The sequence below is a fragment of the Cydia fagiglandana genome, chromosome 20, assembly GCF_963556715.1.
Source record: "Cydia fagiglandana chromosome 20, ilCydFagi1.1, whole genome shotgun sequence".
Classification (NCBI taxonomy): Eukaryota; Metazoa; Arthropoda; class Insecta; order Lepidoptera; family Tortricidae; genus Cydia; species Cydia fagiglandana.
This window is the reverse complement of record NC_085951.1, coordinates 3,383,654-3,409,470: the sequence shown is the minus strand read 5'-3', so window position 1 is coordinate 3,409,470 and position 25,817 is coordinate 3,383,654. Positions and strand designations below refer to the sequence as shown.

Sequence of the window (25,817 nt, the reverse complement as noted above, 5' to 3'; positions counted from 1 at the left end):
TTTCTATTGTTACATAGTGTAAAAGGCCATTTTGATGGTGATGTTGCTGCTATGGGACGTAGTCTAAGGGTCTCCCCTGATATATCGACGCGCATTCGGCAAAAGCCGATAGGAAAAAGCTTTATGTTCACGCAATAAGAGCGAAAAAGTCGTCGTTCGGCTCGGCTCACATCGGCCGGCGCCTGCCGACGCGTCGACGGCTTTTTCGCTCTTATTCCGTGGACATAAAGCTTTTTCCTATCGGCTTTTGCCGAATGCGCGTCGATATATCAGGGGAGACCCTTAGTATCCTTATTGATAGATGTCAAAAAGTGACAAGAAACACTTTGCAAAAAGTAAGCTATACGAAAAAAAAAATGTAAAGGTCAATTTTAAGTGACAAGTTTACCATTAACATTTATTTTTTATGTACAAATACATTCAAAAAATTTAAAAACATAAAACAAAACAAAAGAAAATTTTTTTTGGCGAAATTTACCTAATTATATTTATATTACATTTTTTCCTTCTTTTGACTTCAGTAATACGTGGTTAAAATTATTCGGTTTCCTCATGTTACACCGTGTAAAGGGCATCAAAATAAAATGTCGTCATTAAATATAGTAGATAATTTATTAATTTAGAAGCATCTGTGACATGGCAGGTAAATATTATATTGCTTACTCTTATTGCCTACGTCGCTCGTAGGATCACAGTTCCATCGTGTACTTACATAGATAACACTAAATTATACTATAACGGCTCCTTTACATGATGGGCCAACGCCGGCCACTCCAAGGGACGCAGCCATGCGGTAGAATGAGATAGCAATATCACTTGCTCCCTCTAACGCATAAATGCGTCCCTTGGAGTGGCCGGCGTTGGCCCATCGTGTAGAGGAGCCATAACATTGGAGTTTCCAAAAAACTTGTATTACTACAGTTTTCACAGTCCCAAGAATATACTTAGTATTTGTGGTATGTGCTTGTGTGCTATCAAGTACAGTCACCACACGGGATTGTTATGCCATTTAGGGTTCTTACTTAATTGGAAAGTGTATATTTAGCTAGGACCCTAAATGCCGCAACAATTGCGGAGCGTGATGGTACCTATGGTGTATTTCCATATACACGGTAGCCAAAAAATAAGTGCATTCCCGTTGCCAGGGAGGTTTTGGGATTATACTGAGCAACTTTTACCATGGGACCAAGCCCGAAATCGCGAAAAAGCTATAGCTCCCAAAGGAGTTAGGGGCTGTCCATAAATTACGTCATCGATTTTTGACCCCCCCCCCTATAATCATCCAAAAATCATGCTTTAAATGACCCCATTTCCTCCTACTTCATGCTACCGTCATCCGATGTCCAGACCCCCCCCCTAATTTGAAATGACATAATTTATGAATAGCCCCTTATAGCTTTTATCGCAATCGATAGCTACCGCGGGAATAATATAGGCTTTTATCCTATAGTTTAGTACACCTGCATGAAATAAGATCATTTTCGAGCAAGTGTGATGAAAAGTAATAAATACAAAACATATGTCTTTTGTTATATTTTTTTGTATTATACATGGAAATATTGCTGTTACTTACAATACATTGATACTGTACAGTCACCTGCAATAGTATGTTACACAACGAAGGCCGCAAAAATATCTGACACTATCTTATTTGTAGCGCCATAAAAGAGTGTCACATATTTTTGCGGCCTTTGAAGTGTAACATATTATTGCAGGTGACTGTACAAGACACTTGCACCATTAAAATATTATACATTTCCAAAGTATATGTATAATAAATAAATACATACATAATTATGTTTATTACGACGAAGTGTCGTAAAAAATTCAATAAAGATTAACATTTAAAAATCGATATATCAATATCACATAACTTCACAATTGGGTAGTAATTTTACTAATCTTGTGTTTTGATATTTTATGAAAACTGATATAATCATATAATCCAACGTACATTAGAGAAAATATCAAAATATACAAAACAAAGCGGGAGGTACCGGGTTCAAATACCGGTACGGATATTTTATTTGTGTGTAGGTACATAATTACATATATTAATTATATCACAAACATTTGTCCAAGAGTTGAGGATGTTTTCTATGTATAAGTATAAAATACAAATCATAATCATAGTTATCATTATATTGATAATGTAGTTTTTAGGGTTCCGTACCTTAATAGGAATAACGGACCCCTTATATGATCACTCGTGCGTTTGTTTGTCTGTCTATCCGACCATTCCCCCTCTTTATCTCCGAAACCACTGGGTTTAAAATTTCGAAAAAACATACACGAAATAGTTATTTACCTATAGATGCTAGAAAAACCTATTAAATGTGCAAGGGTGAGTTGGAGTTAATTACTTAGTTTTTGATCCGACCCCAACGAGGTTTTTAAAGATATTTCTTTCACGTTTCACACAAAAAATATTTTTTTTTAAATTAGGTAATGTACGGAACCCTTGTAACGCGAGTCTGACTCGCACTTGGCCGGTTTTTTTTAAGTTTTGATGCACCAGTAGATAAAAGGTAGGTTTATCTACATAAAGGCACCAGAATTAAACACACCAAGGCTCAAGACAGAGAGAGCTGGCGCAAACTGGGAGAGGCCTTTACTCACGAGGAGGTCCGCTCATTCAAATAAAAAGTATAGATATAAATTGTATTATGTAAATATTAAAAATAAGTTATATGTAACCTTAGTTTGAAAACTTTAGTTAGTAATGAGTTGGAATAAAAGGCTTTTTTATTTATTTATTTATTTAATGTACGGAACCCTTGTAACGCGAGTCTGACTCGCACTTGGCCGGTTTTTTTTAAGTTTTGATGCACCAGTAGATAAAAGGTAGGTTTATCTACATAAAGGCACCAGAATTAAACTCTTTTTCTCGTCACGTTGAAATGTATGCGCACTATTGTGTTGCGATATATTTGGCTACATTGATCGTCAATATCAATTTGATACTGACTGTACCATCCCTTCTAGACTGACAATTAGTGAATCTTATTTCAAAGACATTAAGACCCACCAATGATCAGAAAAGACTGCGACTGTTAGTAAAATTACATGGTTTTAAATTTACCTCCGACGTTTCGAGGACGGCGTTGTCCCCGTGGTGGAGAAGACTGGCTAAAGTTCAACATCTAGGCAAGCGAGTTTTTCGAACCCGCAATGGTTAAGTGGCGTCCTCGAAACGTAGGAGGTAAATTTAAAACTTAATTTTACGCGATTAAGTCCCGTCGTTGTGAAAACTAGTGAGTAAAAATAGTGAAAGTTTAAATCAGTGAATTACATAGTTGCCAAATATTACATAATAGTATTTTAAAATCGTGACTGGCGTATTGCCATAGTCTTTTTTGCACGCAAAAATTATATTTAGGTAATCTCAGATACCTAATTTAGAATTATATAACGCAGTGCCAATGGCAAGAACTAACTATCTACAACAATTACAAAATTACACACAAACATTAAATAAACTTAAAACTAATCAAAAGGAAATGATTAGACGATAATACTAAATTATTTCTAGGTAGGTACATGTATTTGTGGACCTTATATATAGTGAGAAACAACGTTAACCTACGTTCTAAACTATTTAAAATCTTTGATCATCTTCGAATTCTTAGATCATACACTAGGGTGGTTCACGTATGTATGGGAAAAATTCAAACTCTAGCCAGAAGAAGCGGCACCCCCTCATTTTGTTACACTTATTAATTTGACAAAATACGCAGTTTTGTAATCTTACCTCAACTACAAGGGGGTGCTCAAACATTTTGAATTTTTTCGAAGTTACCTAGATATGAAAAAATAATAAAAATAAATTATATTTTTTATGATTGTTTTTAGGTTCAACACATCTTAATTTAAAAAAAATATATAAAAAATTGAAATAAAAATGTTTTTCTGCTTCAAAACTTATGAATCACATGTGCAAATAGTGTGAAAACAGATACTTAAATAAAATTCTGAATAATAAATACTTTTTTATTGCTTCATACAACATACAAAATTTCAAAGTGGTTGAGCACCCTTCTAGATGAGATAAAGTTACAAAACTTGGTGTATTCTCTCAGCATTTTTAGTGTAACAAAATGAGGGGGTTCCCCGTCGGAAAATTAAAAAAAAAATGTTTTTCGAACCACCCTATCATACACGAAGAAATACTAGTACGCGTAGCGCAAAATGTAGCTGCATTTTTGACTGTATATTCTTATTTCTATGGTAAACAAAGGTTACGATATATTTGGCCAAACGGCTAATCTATCTGGGCCATTTTATTTTTATTTAAAGTTGTCCCCTACACTTTTTTTCCAAAATTGGGATTTTTTATGTTCTTTCTACTCAGAATCACGAGCTCTTTCTATCCTAATAGGAGAAAAAAAGCGTCCCAAGGTTTTTTTCCCATTCCGTTACCATTTTTTCATAGACTGTATGGCGGTTTCGGAATGGAAAGATCGAAAAATGTATGGTAATCTTGGGACACTTTTTTTCTCCTATTAGGATCAAAAGAGCTCATGATTCTGAGTAGACATAACATAAAAAATCCCAATTTTGAACATGTGTGGGGGACAACTTTAAATAAAATGGCTCATCTATTGTCTCTCTGACTATCTATTTGATGCTGACTGTACGGAGCTGTACAGCGCCATCTACTTTGTAAACCTGCGACTACAATTTGTACTACTTTAAGCGTTTTCGTACTTCTTTGTATATCTTAGATATTTAAACTGGGTGAGCGTTATATCATCCAAATGAAATAATGTGAGCTACTATCAAAAACTAAGAGAATAAGATCAACAAATCTCAATTAAAATCCTACATTTAACAAGTTCTGAATAATACAGCGTTTACAATTTAACTAGGGTAGGGTAAACTACCCGATGATTGGCGCAATTACCCTTAATTGCAATCTATTTTTGTTGGAAAGCCTTGACTTAACCATTCATGAAGTTAATTGAACATCATAACACAGTGCGCGTGTTGAAACACAGAATAAATAATAGTACAGTAGGTACAGAAGACTCACTCTCTAACAAAACGCGTCTGTTACGATCAGGACAGATATGGCCCCTAGGTGGCGACAGCGCCACGCGCGGCTTATGGCTAGCCACCAAAGTTGGTGTGAAACGGATATACTTTTAGCTACCTGTAGCAAAGCGACGAAATCGCGGAGTGAGCCATGCCTGGTTGAAATAAGGTGAAAGGGGCCAATCATAGGTAGAGCCGATGATAGGGTAGTTTATCCTGTGTGGCCGCATACCTACTATGCGGTGTACTACGTCGTGCGACTCGGCCTGCGGATCGGCGGGAAGATACTGATCCTTTTACCCTGGTATGTTTACAAATCCTGAAAGAAGAAAATAAAAAAAAATCTTAATTTTTTTCAAGTTATGCTTACCGCAGTAATGAGTAGATAAGTATTGTTTAGTTACCGTTTATTGAAAACAATAATTACTGCGCACGGCTAACCCCCTTATTCATAAAACTTTACGGGCCTTATTTAGGTAATTAAAATTATGTTTTATAACTTACAAATAGGGTTTGCAATCCGGATCCGAAATGTATGAAATTATCCGAATCTGGATCCGGATCCACGGATCTTTTCATACATTTCAGATCAGTCGTGAAAACCCTAGTTACAAATAAATAAGTCAAAATGACAGATATAGACAAACATATGTGCATATGTATATTGCCAAAGCAAGTGCTACCATCTACCGTTTTCGTCGGTACGTTTCCTAATGCATAGTAGGTTCTGCCATCTTGTGGGCTACATCGGAAGCATAAACGACACATTTACGCCTTGCGCCAAAAATCTGACTGCTCCTATGCTGACCCCTATAGTTCATACACGGGACCTATTGCTCCCTTTAAATCGGAGTATGACTGACAGTAGTTGTGATTGTGACATACCTGTCAGCGCTGCAGCTCTCGCTATCGGCTGAGGTTGCTGACGTATAGACTCTTGAGCTCAGTTTTGGGCACATTCTCAAACCGCTCTCGGTTCTGGGCCTCGCCCTTCTTAACCCCTAGTACTATCTATCTACAATGACAGTAGTTGTGACATACCTGTCAGCGCTACAGCTCTCGCTATCGACTGAGGTTGCTGACGTATAGACTCTTGAGCTCGGTTTTAGGCATGTTTTCGAACAGCGCGGCTCGGTTCTGGCCTTCGCCCTTCTTAACCCAATGGCCGTACACTCGGAAGGCGCAGCCGTCTATCACCTGTAACATAACAATGACATTATTTAGAAAACAATAAAAAAAACCAAAATAGTCTCTATATTGGAAAGGAAAATTTCTTGTAAGATAGCAGTCTTCGCAGGCGTATGGTTTTCTCTATGGTATGGCACTATCCCATGCTAGTTTACAGAACCCATCCTCAAAGCACGCATGATGTAAGGATCCCCGGGCGCGGGTGGCGGTGTGTGGCAGTCTTTGCAGGCGTATGGCTTTCTCTAGTGTCAGTACCCACCATCCTCAGCGCGCGTATGGGGCTCCCAGAGGGCAGCATGTAATGACACTGCTAGCAGCGGTGCGCGGCAGTCTTAACAGGCATATGGCTTTCTCCGGTTATAGTACCCAGTGTACCCACCTTCCTCAACGCGCGCATGGTGTAAGGGTCTCCTAGTGCCGCGTGCAACGAGACAGCGCGGGCAGCGGTGTGTGGCAGCCTTTTCAGGCGTATGGCTGCGCGGACGGCCATCAGACCCATACGTAGCTTGGCTCGCGCGTTGAAGCTGCCCTGCTTTTTCGCCTATAAATTGACAAGGATAGCATGAGTCGATTGTATATGCGGTGTTTGCGTTGCGAAGACTAAGGTCCAGTTGCACCAACCCCAAAAGACGGACTGGTCAATGCTACTCAGCATTAAGCTATGAAACTTCCCATACTAAAAATGAAATTTAGCGAACGCATTAACGATGACAGACGGTTTGGTGAAACCGACCCTGAAATGTTTAATCCCAGACTTACTAACGTATGCGGAGTGAAATTTGGACGAAGTTCAATATTATTTGAAATAAAAAAAACACCATCCTTTTTTAAAATAATTATGTTTTTATAATAATGTATATATCAAGCTTCGAGCAACACGGAAGGGAGGCGGCATTCGCACTATTTCCCCTCTGCCGAGGTACAAGATTAGCGCGTCAATATCATCTACCGCGGGTAATAAAACTAGTTGCACTTGGATTTTTCACTAGACCGAGTCCAGACGCGCGCGTGTACACTGCTGAACAAAAATGCCTGTTTGCTCGGTTTTTTGTTATAAAAAGAGGTCGGGGACGTCAAATTTACAAAAAGAAAGTGTTACATTTCACATGTAATATTTTTTTTTACATATCATACGTTTAATTACATTTAAATACAATTATTATATTTTAGTCTCAAGTAATTGTTGGATTTATCGTATTTTGCTCGCTCAGTACAAATTGCGGATCGGTCGAGCGACAAATCCGATTTCTTATCTCTCAGAATACAATGACATACTTCAACGGAAATGTGTTAGTGTGCGTGTTGTGACACTAGTCACTCGTCCGTACACAAAAAGAGATCGAGGTTTGCAAGATTTGTCTTTGACGTGTGTCATTTTGTATGTATTTGTGTCGTCATTACAGAGGGCCTACCGCGAACCACGTTCGACGTGTTGCCTCCCTGTCACACTTACGTATGAATTTACAAGTGCCATAGAGAGGCAACACGTCGAACGTGGTTCGCGGTAGGGCCTCTGATTGGATTTTGTATGTAAGTGTGTGAGAAGTGCCACTGTGTGCACCTTCCCCCCGCGAAAAATGGCAGAAAGATTTGTACGGTGAGATATCGCTTGGGCCCCTACCTTCTGACGTGTCGGAAGCCGGTGTTGCTCGAAGATATCAAGGCTTAGTGTAAAAAATAGGTTACTCCCATGCGAGATGCTTTACGACAGTTCTGTGGTACTTTGTCCATCGCTGTCGAAAACACAGATGTCGGCATTTTATTCAGCTCCGATTTTATTTTTCGAATCAAACTCTGTAGATTTTTGGGACGAAAATTATTGCAATATACTCGCCTCTTTAGATTTGCCCAAAAATCTTCTATATGGCGAAGTTGCGGAACATTAGGTGGATTTGATGTCTTCGGTACGTATGGGATGTTTAACTCCGCCATTTTGCAAAGGGTTTTTTTGGAATAATGGCTTGAGGCTAAGTCTGGCCAAAACACTACATTTTCTCCTCTATGACTCGTATTTATGAAATCCCGCACTAATGGCAAACAACGCTCTATGTAGCGGTCGGCGTTCACAGCTAAACCTGACTCAAAGAATACAGGCTTAGGCATTCCGCGTCGACTGATGGCAAGCATAGCAAAACTTTTTTAGGAAATTTTGTATGCTCAACATATTTCACGTTCTCATCGGTTGGACCATTGGTGTTCTCAAAATAGTAATTGCCTTGCCACTCGTTTCCATCTAACGTGAAATATGACTCGTCATCCATAACGCAAGTGACATTGTTTTTAGCGTAAAATATTTCTTTGACTAATTTACATAACCGTACTTTCTGAGTGATTTCTTGGTTTTCAGAGACAGTGGGCTTAACTTTTCTACATCGCTTATCAATGCCCATGTCTTTAAGATATTTTTTAACAGTTTTGCCGTCAGTTTTAAATTTTCTTCCGAGCTCTCTATAAGATTGTGCGACACGGCCGGCCGTAATTTTCTTTAATCGAGCTCTCTCAGAAACCTTGCTCAAGCTGGAATAGTTTCCAGAACCAGGCTTTCTGGCAGTGGTTTTCATCAAGGCAAAGGACGCCAGAATATTGTAAATAGTGCTTCGACTCTCACCCATTTGCACAAAATGTTCCACCACCTTTGATTTCGGCCATAGGGGATGGCTACTATAGAAATTACATACTGTTTGACGACGGCGTTCTTGTTGATTTACCATAATTACAAAATTAAACAACCAATCTTTATGAGACTTACCAAACTGATTGACAGATATATTGGCTTAACATTGACAACACATATTTTTTATTTAGATTTTTGTGTTTTTATATTTTATATAACAAACTTTGACCAAATTTCACTCCGCATACGTTAAATGTATACTTTGCACATGTTCATTCATTGATGTCTTATGGCATCACAATCTGGGGTCACGCAAAGGATACCGCATATATAAGGTCCTAACAAATTAATCACAGATATTTTTACAGCTAATTGTACTCGGTTCTCGGAGTACATTTAAAGAGGCCCACTGATTAACAGTCCGCCGGACGGTATCAGCCTGTCAGTTGTTTGGAACTGTCAAAATTTTGTTGTAACTGACAGGCCGATACCGTCCGGCGGACTGTTAAACAGTGGGTCCATTAAGTATGAAACATCATTGGTTTTGTTATGTTTTTTTGGAGAAAACTAGGACAAATTTGCTGCGTTAAAACACCCTGTTAATAAGATAATTAAATGAGACCTCTTTAGACATTCTAGAACATCTTTAAACCATCATTTTCCGTCGAGTCATAATGACATTTAAGAAAAACAACTTTTGACGTGACATGACAGACAGTGTTAAACATCTTGACAGGTACATAATAGGGGTGATTATTTTAAACATTAATTACATTTTTTTTTTGTTCGGTAAATGAAAACAAAAAAATATATACAAAGGTTCCTTAATTACAATTAAAGGTTAATCGTTTTAATGTAATGTCTTATCTCTTAAAATATCCGTGACTACTTTTGTTATAGATAGTTCCATTTGAGTTGAGGTGAATGATTACACACACAGCTACATGAAGTGCTGATTGCAAAAAAAGTGAATGAATGAATTTAAATGAGTGAGTGAATGTAAGTAAATGTTTAAAAAAAAATATTTTATAGGTATAGGTATAAAAAACAGTAAAAAAAATTACTTTTATAAACCATCGTCACTTAGCATATCTTCATCTGATTCGTTAAGATTGATTACGAGGTTATGGTTTTCGGTTAATTCATCAATCTTAGGTTCCATTATCCTGTACCTTTCTTCATTTTCTTGAGTTTTTCTGAATTATTCTATATAATACTTAACAAAATAGGTTAAAGAAACTTTTTGGTCTATCTTGCAATTCTCTGTTGAACTTGCTATCGGTACAATAAAAGAACAGTAATTTCAAAATCCCGCTGTCATTACATGACAATGTTGTTATGTGCGTGACTTCAACTCTGGTGAAACTATCTATAGCACCTTTTATAGTTACAGACGCTAAGAGTATTTATATTTTTTACTTTGAAATGATCACGTTTTGTCAAATATTAAACATTTGCCACACTGTGCATAAATATGGAATGGGGGTAGAATTATTGTTATTTAAAAACTATCAATACTATACATAACCATGCTATACGCAAACATGCATGCATGCATGTTATTTGCAAAAAAAAGAAAAAATAAAGCGTGATTTTTGTGCTCTATTTATGTGTGTCATTTCCAATTTAACTTACCTTCCGTCCAACATAATTAGTGTAATTCTAATTATGTGAATTTAAATTGCAATTAACACCATGTAATGACAGTGCCATCACTGTGCATGTGTGTGTTCCTCCTAATGTTTGTGAGTGTTATGTGTTTTATACAAATTCTGTTTAGTGTTAAAACTCAAAAAAAGTTATTTGGGTTATTTGTTAGATGACTTTTTCATATCGATTTGAGTTTGAAATACAATAAAATAATTCCTTTCCATCGTATTTTCATAGAAACGTACGAACGTGTCTTGCTATTTCAGACAGTCTCGGTACAAAAAGTACTGAAGTTGACTTAAGTAGCAATGCTTTACTTGTAGCATCATGATCATGACAAATACGAACGTTTCCGAGAAAAAACGATGGAAATTATGCACTACATCTGTAACTAACATTAAGGTTTAACTCCCGAAGTTTAATATGCGCTAAGATTATAGTTTAAGAATGTGAAGAGCTCATACTACAATTCGAATATCATAGAAAAATCTGAGTATAGTTTGGCAAGCTATTTCCGTTAGTAGAGAAGGGCAGCAAATTAAAAAATTTAGGCGCAAAGGGTTTGTATTAAAATAGCAGATTTAAATTTGGCGCCTTTTTCAACTGAAAAAGTGGGTTTGCCAGAGTATCTATCTTTATGTATATCAATATGTGTGTATAGTGTTAAGTGTGTGTGTCAAACAACACAATTACCATGGTGATGAGTTCGATCCTGGACATCCGACGGCTGGTGCTCGAGAGCGACTTCTTGAGCGGCGTCATGTCCTGGTCCCAGAGCTGACCGAAGAACATGTAGTGTGCATTAACATGTAGCTTACATGCGAGTTATGCGTTCCTAGTGCTAGGTAAATAGTAGTTCCTTGATTTTATATTTCAATTGAATGATTTTTCTACAGGTTTCTATTACAACCTGTCTAAGTTAACTCTGCAGCGACTTTAACGTGAAGTGTGGAAATGAACTGCAGAGTTGGCTTAGTTCAGCTATATTTTATTATATTATTTTGACACATTCTTGTTTTATTAACAAGTGGTTTGAGCCGAAATAAGAATAGGTCCCGAAATTAGTCAAAATAAGATTGTGCTCATACTTAGGGCATACTGAAAATTCCTGGACTGGCCATTTAGAAAAAACCGGGCAAGTGCGAGTCGGACTCGCGCACGAAGGGTTCCGTACCATAAAGCAAAAAAAAAAACGGAAAAAAATGCAAAAAGAAAACGGTCACCCATCCAAGTACTGACCACGCCCGACGTTGCTTAACTTTGGTCAAAAATCACGTTTGCTGTATGGGAGCCCCACTTAAATCTTTATTTTATTCTGTTTTTAGTATTTGTTGTTATAGCGGCAACAGAAATACATCATCTGTGAAAATTTCAACTGTCTAGCTATCACGGTTCGTGAGATACAGCCTGGTGACAGACAGACGGACAGACGGACGGACGGACGGACGGACGGACGGACGGACAGCGAAGTCTTAGTAATAGGGTCCCGTTTTACCCTTTGGGTACGGAACCCTAAAAACGAGTCGTCTCAAATATCAGAATCCAGAAATTTCAGTACGGCACACGTACAAAAATGTGCCGAAAAGAGTATAAATCAATATTTCTTCAGTTTAGATCACTTATCCAATTGAGTATTGAGTATTTCACTAAATATAAATACTATTCAAAAAGAAGAAATAAGTTTACGATTATCGTTTTTGGGCATGTGCTGTATGTGAACGATATTGTAAATATGTATCACATTGACTGTATTGTACGTAGATTAAATGTAAGCAAGAAAAAACTGAAATAGGAACGCATAACGCCGCAATAACTAAAGTGCTGCTAAGCAAAGAAGTGCATACACAGTAACAAGTGTACGTAGATCGGTTTAGATAAGCGAAAATAATACTTATAGTTCGTTTTTTTTAGCATTAGAAAGAACTCCACAGAAGCAAGCGTGCAGTTTTTGTCAGGCTCTTGAATTGTTAATAACTATTGAATTATCTAATGTAGCATGGTCAATACATATAATTTACTTCAAATTATTACCGCTAAAAGTGCCTGATTTGGAACGGACTATAGATGCAGTCAGTATTAAAATAGTAAAATTAATAAAGATCTTGCAAAGCTGACTAAGTATACTTTGAAAATAAAGTTTCACGCTAAAAGCAAGTACTTGCCCCCTTATTCATAAAACTTTACGGACCTGATTTAGTTAAATTATGTTTTATCCCTTTCTCACAAATACATAAGTCAAAATGACAGATACAGACAAACAATTATTACCTAATTAAGGTTTGAAGCGCGTTTATGTATAAGGGGATTATTCTATAGAGATGACACGCTAAAATAATGTTCATCCCAACGGGATGATCTTATGCAACTTTCAATAGGAGTAGCAGAGAAACTGCTATGTTATCATTTGTCCTTATCATAGCATCATTTTTCATTTTTGCCTATTTCCAGTTAGGGTAATTCGCCAGTAACTGGCCACTGCTAGTAATTAGCCACCCTAAACTAAAAATGTATTCTATTCACCTATAAACAGAACTTATTTTAGTATAAAGCGGTTAGTTATTGAAGGCTGGCCAGTTATTGGAACCTTATACTAAAATGCATTCTGTTTATACGTGAATAGAATTCATTTTTAGTTAAGGGTGGCCAATTACTAACAGTGGCCAGTTACTGGCGAATTACCCTACCATGTCAAATAGGTACACATCTTGTAGTTCCCCACCAAAGCTTGGTGGGCAACAATGAACCCGACTAAATTACGTAGGTTATTTTTGGTATGTAGTCAGGAATGTTAAAACGTTTAATTTCGTTGCATCGCTAATGCTCCAGTTTCCTAGGATAGCGGTGCCGTCATATAGCGGCCGTCTCCATACAAATACTACGACATCCCTATTTAGCCGTATTATTTAAGTAGTATGGAGACGGCCGCTATATGACGGCACCGCTATCCGAGTAAAACCGATCATTCTGTCCCTCACAGGCGCACGCGTGTGGCCCCTCTATTGTATACTTGCTTTTGCGAGCGATTTTAAGGATGTTTCAAATACTGAAGTACCAGGGTAGCATGAGGTAGTAAGAGTTCTTACCACTGTGTTGAAGAAGGGGTGGCTGAGGGCGTCTTCGATGGGCAGCCGTTGGCTGGGCTCTACTACTAATAGCCTCCTGATTAGGTCCTTAGGGTCATCTGAAAACATCAGAAAATGTTATGTAAATCTATAATAGAAGCAGGTAATAAAAAGTAAAGAGTGGTTTTTTAAACTGTGTCAGAAGGACGGTACAGTCACCTACAGTAATATGTTACATAACGAATGCCGCTAAAATATGTGACGCGCTCTTATTGCGGTACAAATAAGATCGTGTCAGATATTTTTGCTGCCTTCGTTGTGTAACATTTTATTGCTGGTGACTGTACAAGAATACATACACCGATTTTTGTACAGTCACCTGCAATAATCTTACACAACGAAGGCCGCAAAAATATCTGACACGATCTTATTTGTAGAGCCCTAAGAGCGTGTCACATATTTTTGCGACAAAGAAGAGAGATATATAAATATCCAAGATGTTCGTGGTAGGCCCTCTGGACCGGGACAACATAAGTTTTAATAATAGTACCTGATATATCAGCCCACTCGGGGCTCGTGAAGGAGTACTTCCCCTCCATGATGTTCCGCAGCATCACCATCTGCTTCCGGTGCCAGAACGGCGGGCAGCCCACTAGTCTGAGAATTAAACCTTCTAGTTATTCATGATAGCCTGGTTAGAAACGGACCCCTAGTACAGTCAGCACCGAATAGATAGTGACGGCCAAAGTGCCCAAATATATCGGTACACATCCTTATTTCTATGGTAACAAAGGTGTGTTACGAATGTTACGATAAAAAATAAAAAATGGTAGACAGCATTTCTGGTTCTAAACAGAAAATCGAGACCAAAAAAAGTAACACAACGTTGCCACTGCAATAGTACATCGTTTGTAAAATAGTAAATTCCTTTTTTATAAATAGAATTCTAAATTCTAAGATATGTTTTTCATTGGTAATTTTACTCTCCTACGATTTAAAAATGTATTTTTATTCACTTACTTATTTTTACATAAATACAAGACGCGCTAGTAGAAAGGGGCAGCATTCTCTTACTTTTTTTGGTCTTGAATTACGATTTTCAGTATAGTTAGCACCGAAATTATCCTCATTTTTTTTAAATCACGTTGGTGCAAAAACAAGTCAGATTTGTTTACGCAATAACTGTAACTTGTAACAAAAGAAGTTAATACGTAAACATCATGTTCAGTAACAATGATAATTCGCTACCATTGAACCTAAATTTTGTTTATTTGTTATAAACATAAACATCTGCAACGGTTACAAGTGTAATTCTGAGTAATTCACATATAATCATTTAATCACCATCAGATAATATATGGGAGCGGCCAGGATTCTCAATAATATCTAAGCACTTCAGTCTAACGCCTTGAAAATAGAGGCGTGCTGCGTGATCGGCGTGATCATGCATTTGTAAGCAATTTGGCGGATCGGATATACCTAACGACAACGTTATAAAACCGTATATACTTACAATGTGAACATTATAACACCGCATGCCCAACTGAAATGTAAAAAAAACATTATTAAATACTTACACTTTCACTAAATAATTCAAGTATTATTCGTGATAAACTTAAAACTAAAATTACATACAAATGTATAGCTAAAGACTACAAATATAAAATACTATTTTTTTATATGTACATAAGAGTTAAAGTTTACCACGAAATGGTTTCGCCGCAGCATAATGCTGACCCGAAAGTCAGCGCTGATCTTCCGGCGAGACCATTTGTGGGTAACGGACTATAGTTCGTTTTTTTTTTAGCATTAGAAAGAACTTGCAAGAAGGTAAGCGATCTTGACATGTCTTTTAACTGAAAAACGCTTTTTAAAAATCATAAACTATTACTTATGAAAGCAGAAGAATATAAATGATCGTATTAGATTCATAATTGTTACATATTTGCCGTAACTTATTTTTAAAATGTGTTTTTCAATTAAAAGACACATCAAGATTGTTTACCTTATTTCTAATGCTAAAAAAACGAACTATAATGTTTTTCTAAATACAGCTTAGATAATAAGACATAATATACATGTCATATCATGACATTGATACATAACCTCAGAGTTCGAACACGACCCTCATATTGCTTATTTTCAGAAAATAATATCTAGTGTTGATCTAAATCTGTATCAGGAGTTCAAGAGGTCTGGTATGAGGAATCGAGATGAAAGGGCGATGCGTCAGCTTTCTATAACTATGTTTGTGGTTATATGATTGTAGATAACTGTACTTTATAACATATAGAACTTTCGCGTACTGAACACATATACATAAAGATCTATCGACGCGCCTAATAGAGGCCTCGGGTGACCAGTGACCAGAGGGCTGGCCAGTATTTGGCACAGCGCATTAGCTTAGCCACAGAATAAATAATAGTACTAGATACAGAAGACTCACTCTCTAACAAAACGCGTCTGTCACGATCAGCACAGATATGGCCGCTAGGTGGCGACAGCGCCACGCGCGGCTTATGGCAAACCCCAAAATTGGGGTCGAACGGATGTACTTTTAGCTACCTGTAGCAAAGCGATGAAATCGCGGAGTGAGCCACGCCTGGCTTAGCTATGTTACTAAGATCAGTTCAGTACAAACTCAACTGTTCATCGGTGGACCTTACGCCTCTTGTAATAAGGTTTACGAACTGTCAGTTAACAGTGTGGGCGATGGTACTCACATGTCTACCTCCATGCCGTAGCCGGGCGCGTCCTCGAACATGTTCGCTTTCAGCGTCTCCGGCGCCAGGTATCCCGGCGTGCCGCATAGCTCTGTAACAATTAACATACATACATCACAACGCTCGCAACGCTCAAGATCCATTCTTCAAACCGCTCGCCACGCTCGTCGTTCAATTTTGGAATCTTTCGCTTGCTCGGGTACCAACACCAACTAGGTATTGTGCTATTGCACGAGAGGTTAAACAAAAACTTTTCCCCCTTGTAAAACAAATAACTATTGTAATGAGTTGACATGGACAGAATTAAGGGGCCCACAGATTACCAGTTCGCCGGACGATATTAGCCTGTCAGTTGTTCGGAACTGTCACCGTTTGCAGGCAAGGCTGACAGGCTGATATCGTCCGGTCCGGCGAACTGGTAATATGTAAGCCCCTTTAGAGACATCATCCCCAGGTGACCAAATAATCAGTGCATGTTCATTAGGAAAGCAGCATTCGCTAAGAGTATGTATACTCCTTCAATACATTAATATAACACCGACACTCTTTTGTTCTTCTGCACCCCTGGTACCATGCATTAAAACAATAGACTTGCGACATTGTACGAACCTGATTGTAACCTGAGATTATTACGGCAACGGACCGTGACCTCTTGAGCGAAATGCAACTTTAACCCTATTATCTGAAGAGTTATTTTACATTGACGTCAATCGTCAGTCATGCATACAAAAATGGCGGGATAAGATCACAGATAAGTGCCACGAGTCATTTAGTAACTATTATAGCATAGCAGAAAGGTTAAATGTCCAATGCGAAGTTATTTTTAGTTTTAATTAATTGAATTACCAAGTATTAACCGCAAGTTGCTTAATTTTCTACAAAGTTAACTAGAGTATGAATGAAAAAAAAACGAAAATTTCTATAACATCTCGCCAACAACTGAAGCCTTATTGAGCTGTTGGACTAGGTCAATCTGTGTAAAAATAGTCTTATAATTATTTTTTTCTGGTTTTAAGACTTATATGCAGAGGACATTTACTGAGGATTTCACACGTTTTCATTAATTTCGTGTTTTTGAACGTGTTTACTGAACATGATAAAATATTGGCTGAAATCCGTGATTTTGACGTTCAGCTGGTCGTCCAGTAAGATGTTTTCGGCTTTAAGGCCTCGATGGACTATGTTCTTGGGTCTATCCTACCTACCTATATTTCTTTCTCCCTCTAGCAGTCAGGTGTCCTGCTCTTCCAGCGCAAACAGACTTATGAGTTAGACTTGTCTGTATTGTGACTTACCGAACAACTTCTCTCCCTCTTTAAGAACCTTAGCGAAGCCGAAATCCGTGATTTTGACGTTCAGCTGGTCATCTAGTAAGATGTTTTCGGGTTTCATCTCGATGGACTATGTTCTTGGGTCTACCTACCTATATTTCTTTCTCCCTCTAGCTTTCAGGTGTCCTGCTCTTCCATCGCAAACAGACTTATGAGTTAAAGACTCGTCTGTATAACATTGTGACTTACCGAACAACTTCTCTCCCTCTTTAAGAACTTTAGCAAAACCGAAATCCGTGATTTTGACGTTCAGCTGGCCCCAATTTCACATCGGTGACAGGTGCGACGAATTGCAAAATCACTATTGCTGACGTCACAGGCATCCATGGGCTACGATTACCACTTACCATCGGACGGGCCGTATTCCTGTTTGCCACCATCATTGTATTATTTTAAAAAACTTTATTATATCGGAAAAAAACAGATATTTGTCCTGCGAAGTTTCTGACAATTGTCAAAGATTTAGAAGAATTCTAGGTAATTCTTGACAGGTAATGAGTTATATGTCGGAATTTCGTGACAATTGTAGTGTTTCTTGTGACAATTGTCATAAACTTAGCAAGAGAAATATCTGTTTTTTTCCGATATCATAAAGTTTTTTTTAATAATACAATGATGGTGGCAAACAGGAATACGGCCCGCCCGATGGTAAGCGGTAACCGTAGTTCATGGATGCCTGTGACGTCAGCAACAGTGATTTTACAATTCGTCGCACCTGTCACGTTGGTGAAACAGGGGCCTGGTCATCTAGTATGATGTTTTCGGGTTTCATCTCGATGGACTATGTTCTTGGGTCTACCTACCTATATTACTTTCTCCCTCTAGCTTTCAGGTGTCCTGCTCTTCCATCGCAAACAGACTTATGAGTTAAAGACTCGTCTGTATAACATTGTGACTTACCGAACAACTTCTCTCCCTCTTTAAGAACTTTAGCAAAACCGAAATCCGTGATTTTGACGTTCAGCTGGTCGTCCAGTAAGATGTTTTCCGGTTTGAGGTCTCGATGGACTACGTTCTTGTGTCTATCTACCTATATTACTTTCTCCCTCTAGCATTCAGGTGTCCTGCTCTTCCAGCGCAGACTTACGAGTTAAAGACTTGTCTGTATAACATTGTGACTTACCAAACAGCTTCTCTCCCTCTTTAAGAACCTTAGCAAAACCGAAATCTGTGGTTTTGACGTTCAGCTGGTCATCTAGTAAGATGTTTTCGGCTTTCAGGCCTCGACGGACTACGTTCTTGGGTCATCTACCTATATTTCTTTCTCCCTCTAGCAGTCAGGTGTCCTGCTCTTCCATCGCAAACAGACTTATGAGTTAAAGACTCGTCTGTATAACATTGTGACTTACCGAACAACTTCTCTCCCTCTTTAAGAACCTTAGCGAAGCCGAAATCTGTGATTTTGACGTTCAGCTGGTCGTCCAGTAAGATGTTCTCCGGTTTGAGGTCTCGATGGACTATGTTCTTGCTGTGCACGTACCGCACGCCCTCTAGGACTTGTCTGGAACAATTTAGAAGAATGGTTAGTATAACAATTCGTAATGGCTCCTCTACACGATGGGCCAGCGCCGGCCACTCCAAGGGACGCAGCCATGCGGTAGAATGAGATAGCAATATCACTTGCTCCCTCTAACGCATAAATGCGTCCCTTGGAGTGGCCGGCGCTGGGCCATCGTGTAGAGGAGCCATAATAGGAGTGATAGACAAGGCAAATTATAGATGGTCAAGCAAATCTTGTCAGTAGAAAAAGGCGCGAAATTCAAATTTTCTATGAGACGCTATCCCTTCGCGCCTACATTTTTCAAATTTGCCGCCTTTTTCTACTGACAAGATCTGCTTGACCAAGTTTAGCTTCTTTTTCGAAACTATTTGGCACTATCTATAGAGTTTATTAGGTTAAGGTAAACAGCAGCTAGCTTCTTCGGGAAGTAATCAGATGCAAATTTTGAATTTTTTCTTATGTTTGCTGCTAGAAGTGAGTTTTCAATGATGATTTTGAATGATAAATATTTAATAATATTCATTTAGATTTGATTTTGTTTGACATATTTTCTTCGGGTTGGTGTGGTGAAAAATATTGTGTTTCACTCGGGGGCAAATTTTGTTTAACCCTCATGCTTTGAAACCATCACAATGGTCAAGATTCCATTTTTCGAACCACTCGCTACGCTCGTGGTTCAATTTTGAAATCTTTCTCTTGCTTGGGTATCAATATTAGCAACTTTTTTGCCCCCTTGTATAACAAATAACTATTAATGCTCCGTACAAAACATAGTTCACGTAGCCCTTAATTGATCATGTCGGTCTCGTAAATCGGTTTATCAATTAACTTTTGAGTTGTATTTGAAAACTGAGTAGATGTAGGTACATTTTCTATTATGTTTTCTTTCTACATTGTAGATTCTGCAACTTACCTTAAGTCATATTTAACCAAAACATCTACAACTACATTACACCTAATACAATGCACATACTCGTTAGGCGCCTCTTGAACATTTTTACACACACTCAACGACATTATAAACAAAAAAACTTGAACACAAACTTGCAAAATACGGTACAGAGGTACCAGGAGAACAGAGCTTCGCAAGAGTTAGTACGCGACTGGGTCAAACGAGTGCGCGCGATGTTCGCGAATCCATTATCTTGACATTCTTGACGCATTCGATTACTTTGTACTTTGTAGTTAGTTGCATTAGTGCGATTATTACTGTGCGGTTATTTCGTTAATGGGATGTAATGATTTAAACCTTTATTTTAATTATAGTATTTTTTTATAAACAGCTTTTGTTAGCTTGAGACACATTTACAGGTGTGCGTGAAGTCACGTACGCGCAGGTTTATTGGAGAAATTTAGAGAAGTCTAAATTAGGCTATATTTCATAAATGAAAAAAAAAATGAAAACCGGGCAAGTGCGAGTCGGACTCGCGCACGAAGGGTTCCGTACCATAATGCAAAAAAAAACAAAAAGAAACAAAAAGAAAACGGTCACCCATCCAAGTACTGACCCCTCCCGACGTTGCTTAACTTTGGTCAAAAATCACGTTTGTTGTATGGGAGCCCCATTTAAATCTTTATTTTATTCTGTTTTTAGTATTTGTTGTTATAGCGGCAACAGAAATACATCATCTGTGAAAATTGCAACTGACTAGCTATCACGGTTCGTGAGATACAGCCTGGTGACAGACGGACGGACGGACGGACGGACGGACGGACGGACGGACGGACGGACGGACGGACGGACAGCGAAGTCTTAGTAATAGGGTCCCGTTTTACCCTTTGGGTACGGAACCCTAAAAAGATTGTTTGCGGTTTGATTTATTTACAAGTTCTTTAAAAAACCGGACAAGTGCGAGTCGGACTCACGCACTAAGGGTTCCGTGCCATTAGTCCATCACGCAAGAAACTGCAAGAAAATGACGTTTGTTGTACGGGAGTCCCACTTAAATATTTATTATATTCTGTTTGAATTTTTTGTTGTTATAGCGGCAACAGAAATACATCATCTGTGAAAATTTCAACTGCCTAGCTATCACGGTTCATGATATACAGCCTGGTGACAGACATACAGACGGTACAGCCTAGTGACAGACGGACAGTGGAGTCTTAGTAATAGAGTCCCGTTTTTACCCTTTGGATACGGAACCCTAAAAACACTTTCCGAACACAAACACGATGTTTTCAGAACGTCATTCCCTATGAAAATCGATTGAAAAGTTATAAACCTTAACCTTGGGCGAAAACAAAGGTTTCGGTAGTTTCAACGGTTCAAACCTGCGAAGAAACACGTAGGCCTACCAGCTTCCATCTATCGCGCGTTGGATCAAGCACGTTTCACTAGGCATCGAAAGATGGCGCTAATCGCTATATTTAATATACGTAGAGGCAGTTTTTGGATTTCTTTTTCAAAATGAGGGTTCGTGAGGTCTACAGCTCACAGAGCCACTAGTAGTCATCATCATTAACTTAAAAGAGTTATTCTCTTGTCGGTGGAATATCTTCCAGCTATCCCCATCTTGCGCCAGCTCTTTGACTTTTTGATACGACATGACCCCTACTTTTTCTTTCTACTAGCAAAGAGAATAGAGTGTATAGAGGCGGATTGTCAAAGTAAATTATGTAGCCACTGTAAATTTTTCCATCTTTCGACAGAACGTGAAACTGTTAGAACGCCATTTGACTTTGATCCTTATTCTTTCACTGATATGTGTTAACTTATTAAATATTTGCATTAACGCCATCTACTCGACTATTGGCCAAAGCTATGGTGCAATTTTTTCGAGCGATGGCGCCATGGTGTGTGTGTGTGTGTGTGTGTGTGTGTGTGTGTGTGTGTGTGTGTGTGTGTGTGTGTGATCCGTGTTACTTAAGTATATGTTTTTACTACATATCTAATTGCGAGTTCCTGTAATTGGCTCTATATATCTATTTAAGATTCCATTGTCATTTAGTTAGCTGTTGGATCTCCTTATGTAAATAAATAAATAAATAACCTTCAGCCTACTCTCGAATAGATGGCGTTAATATTAATCTGTCGAAAGATGGCAGTAAATGTGCTGTAGCTATATAATTTACCCTGACATTAACTCTCTATTTCAAATCCTCTTTGCTACTATATTAGCAGGTAGTTATTACAGAGTGTGAACTTAATCGAATTTAAACTGTTGAGACATACTAACATTGAATAATTTTACGGTTTAGACTCACTTGTTTTTAGTCACTCGCGCGACATGAACCATGGCCGTCGTGAACGCTGCTCGCACTGTTAGTGCTTGAGAAAGGAGACCTAGGCTCTCCGAAACATGCCGCGCGAGTGACTAAAAACAAGTGAGTCTAAACCGTAAAATTATTCAGCGTGAACTTACCTCATGATATATCTAGTCTTCTTCTCAGAGAGTGTCACCACTGAAGTGAGGTAGTCGAACAGCTCCCCATTCTTGCACAGTTCAAATACTAAGAATATGAATGTCTCCGATTCAAACACATCTTGCAATTCAACTGAAACAAAATTATACGCTGTTAGGTGATAGGAAACTTTTTTCAAAAAGAAAAAACCGGACAAGTGCGAGCAGGACTCGTTCACTGAGGATTCCGTACTTTTTAGTATTTGTTGTTATAGCGGCAACTATACAGTCAGTAGCAGAAGTTGCTAAGCGGGCCAGGTGTTTAAAATGATCTTGACGCGACTTTATTGTTAAGAGAATAAGAGCGTGTCAAGGTAATTATGAACAGCTCGGCCGCTTAGCAACTTCTGCTGCTGACTGCACATCATCTGTGAAAATTTAAACTGTCTAGCTATCATGGTTCAATTGGTTCATGAGATACAACATGGTGACAGACAGACGGACAGTGGAGTCTTAGTAACTGGGTATGGGACCCTAAAAATGTTTTGGATAACGATAAAAAAAATCTATCAACCGATTTTCATTAAATAATAAAAAAAATATGTTGCATGATGATATTAAATGTGTCGTTTGAAAGGTACATCGCCACAGGCAGCCACACAAATATCGTGTCTGTATTTTAAAACTAAAATAAGGACGCCAAATACGAAGAACTTCATACATTGACCCGCCTGTGCCTATCTGCACACCAGTACTCTGCAATTGTCCGTTCCCGGACACTTCTTAATAATTTCTTATCTTTTGCACCTAACTCCGACTTGTTTGCCGACGAAAGTCATAAACTTGTTAAAGATTTTTTACATTTTTGCGAACAAACATCCAATAGCTAGCTTATTAATCGCTCTATTATTACTTAGGTACTTAATTTTTCTACTTAATTTTACAGTGCATTGGTGTTAGCTGTAATGCTGTAAAATTTAATTTCAATAAATATCAAATATCAAATATCTCTATCGCACGCGCATAATTATATTGCTGTCCCTCTCGCACAGTGGCATTGACTGCTAGCATCATGGGCGGGACAGCAATATAATTAAGCACGTGTGACAGAGATAAGAACAGGAGGGTCTATGTACGAAAATCTTCGATTAAAGTCCACACTCACTTTATCAAACATTATACATACACTCATTAACAATGAATACAGGTCATTATAAGAAAATGTCTGTGTAAACTGACAAGTTTTCAATATCCTTGAGTGTATTTGTTTTGTGATGACACACCTCGGTGTTTGCGTTACTAATTGCTAAATTATCAGTTTATTTCAAGTGTTTTAATACCTTTATCGTGTGTTATGCATGCATAATAAGTGTCTGACTTTTATCAATGCATTCACATTTTATGTCACCAACCATGTATGGGATGTGGAGAAAATAACCATCTTACTATACTAATAATAATAGCATGTAGCATAAATAAAATAAAATAAATAGGATCCGTAGGTGTAGTATAATGAGGTGACTGCAAATAATTCAACATGCTCCATCTATAAGCAAGTGATCTGAGCCCTTAGCATTACCTAACAAGGCTGGATATATTTAACGGATCACTAAACTTGAGGTTGCTCTTAGCATCTGCCACTATTCATTTACCGTAAGGCCCACCATACCCTCCTAAGGCCCAGCTTTACAAATGAAAATCCAGAATTCGCCACTTAAATCTGAACCTTTAGTGCAGGGAATAAAGTTGATTTTGGTTTTGTTTTAAAATTGAACAAAACAAAAGAAATGCGACTCTGTTCCAATTGAATATGATTTAAATTTCATCACACTGAATAGGTTGGACCTATGGCCTTAGGGAGATGCAAAATTTTGTAGTGTAGTCTTGTTGTTGTTGTTCCTAGGAATCCTAGGTCACCCCGGAGGTGCATTGGGCCTCCACAAGATCCTTCCATGCCTTTCTATCTTGAGCAACAAAGTGTAGTTTTATTTATTTATTTATTTTAATCTTTACTGCACAATACATTTATTTTATTGTGTGCTATAACAACTCACTCACTAATATAAGGGTGTCCGGCAACCATCCGCAGGATCTGTATCTCCTGCTTGGTGGCATCTCTCATGGTGTGCGTATCAACTCCGTCCATGGACTCCTGACTGAGATCTATGATCTTGGCGGCATACTCCCGCCCAGTCTCCTTCTCTACACATCTCCGGACGGTTGAGCTGATGCCCCTGCAATAAGCAAATAGTGTACATATAAGTAATGTTACAATTTTTTTGGTAATTGCTAAGTTATTTATGTCAACAAATTTAATAAAATAACGCCAAAATTCTTTATATGGATTACTTAAAATACCTATATAATAAAGTACATATTTATCAGTCCATACAAAAATCTATGAAGGTACAAAAAGACAAGATGAAATCCATGTCTAAGTCGGTTACAATAACTGTTATTACAATTTTATACCATTTCAGTTATTGAAACAAAGTAAAAGTTAAAGATACTTGACATTTCTGTATTTTTCCTCATTGAATTTGCTTTTAATAGGTAAAAGTCACTTAGAGCTAATCATACTTTTAACAATCTTCAACAATAAAAGTGCTTTACATCAATTGAGTCAAATTTAAATGAACAATGAGACGTCCTTGAACTCTGGATATATCAGATTATAGCCGGATTCACTCGAAAATCGATGCCGCACGGCGGCATTGCTGGGCTTCATTCTCAAGGTCAAACAGAAAACATCACTTTATGAGTAATGTCTTGTTATGTACAACAACGCCTGACGTTTGATCAATTCTCTTTTCCGCTAGCCGCTCTTGGCAGCCTCGCAACTCCAAAGAAATCACGTTCCTGCCGATTGACACTGCGTCCCAAATATAGATCTCACCTGCCTATGATTTCCTTGGGTTCATATTTTGCGTAGAACTCCTTCGCCGCATCCTTGTCGGGCAAATCATCGTCTTCTTCCTTCGCCATGCTGTTCACGGTTGCTGTTATACTTTTTATCAACTAATTAGGCGTAATTACTCGTTCGCAATGACGAAAGGTTATTGTGAGCAGCTGACAGCACTCACAGAATATTAGAATAAATTACCCTAGTTATATAAGGCTAATAAATAATCTACAAAAATATTTAGGGCTCTATTGACACTACAACTAAAAATTACTGTTTATTTTGCGTATTATAATTAATTTAAATAACATTTGACTCCCAAGCTCGCAAAATAAATTGAATGAAAGACTGAAAGACAAGTCAGAATAGAATCAAATAGAATAGAGTAGATTTAGGTGCGTTTAAAAGATAGTTACAGAATGTTAAAAGTCAACTATTTTTAAGAAAAACCTTTAATGTTAATGAATA

General features: G+C 38.0%; 1 protein-coding gene across 4 annotated transcripts; it reads right to left on the bottom strand.

Moving 5' to 3' along the window:
- Nucleotides 1-593: 593 nt before the first annotated feature.
- LOC134674356 (phosphorylase b kinase gamma catalytic chain, liver/testis isoform) lies at nucleotides 594-25,689 on the bottom strand. 4 transcript variants are annotated; one of them, XR_010099598.1, is made up of 13 exons: nucleotides 25,344-25,688; nucleotides 24,506-24,681; nucleotides 22,469-22,601; nucleotides 18,952-19,103; nucleotides 16,272-16,362; nucleotides 15,062-15,091; nucleotides 14,099-14,205; nucleotides 13,570-13,667; nucleotides 11,180-11,263; nucleotides 6,602-6,763; nucleotides 6,076-6,231; nucleotides 3,226-5,353; nucleotides 594-3,082 (listed from the first exon to the last, which is right to left on the bottom strand). XR_010099598.1 is itself a non-coding variant. In XM_063532408.1 (13 exons), exons 1-12 carry the CDS (start codon nucleotides 25,430-25,432, stop codon nucleotides 6,097-6,099), a joined length of 1,257 nt encoding a protein of 418 aa, XP_063388478.1. In that variant the 5' UTR covers nucleotides 25,433-25,689; the 3' UTR covers nucleotides 594-5,353; nucleotides 6,076-6,096. The 4 variants fall into 4 exon arrangements, 3 of the variants coding, with proteins under 3 accessions (XP_063388478.1, XP_063388477.1, XP_063388479.1); XM_063532408.1 differs by adding an exon at nucleotides 17,567-17,662 and having other exon boundaries at nucleotides 594-5,353; nucleotides 19,048-19,103; nucleotides 25,344-25,689; XM_063532407.1 differs by having other exon boundaries at nucleotides 594-5,353.
- Nucleotides 25,690-25,817: the final 128 nt, after the last annotated feature.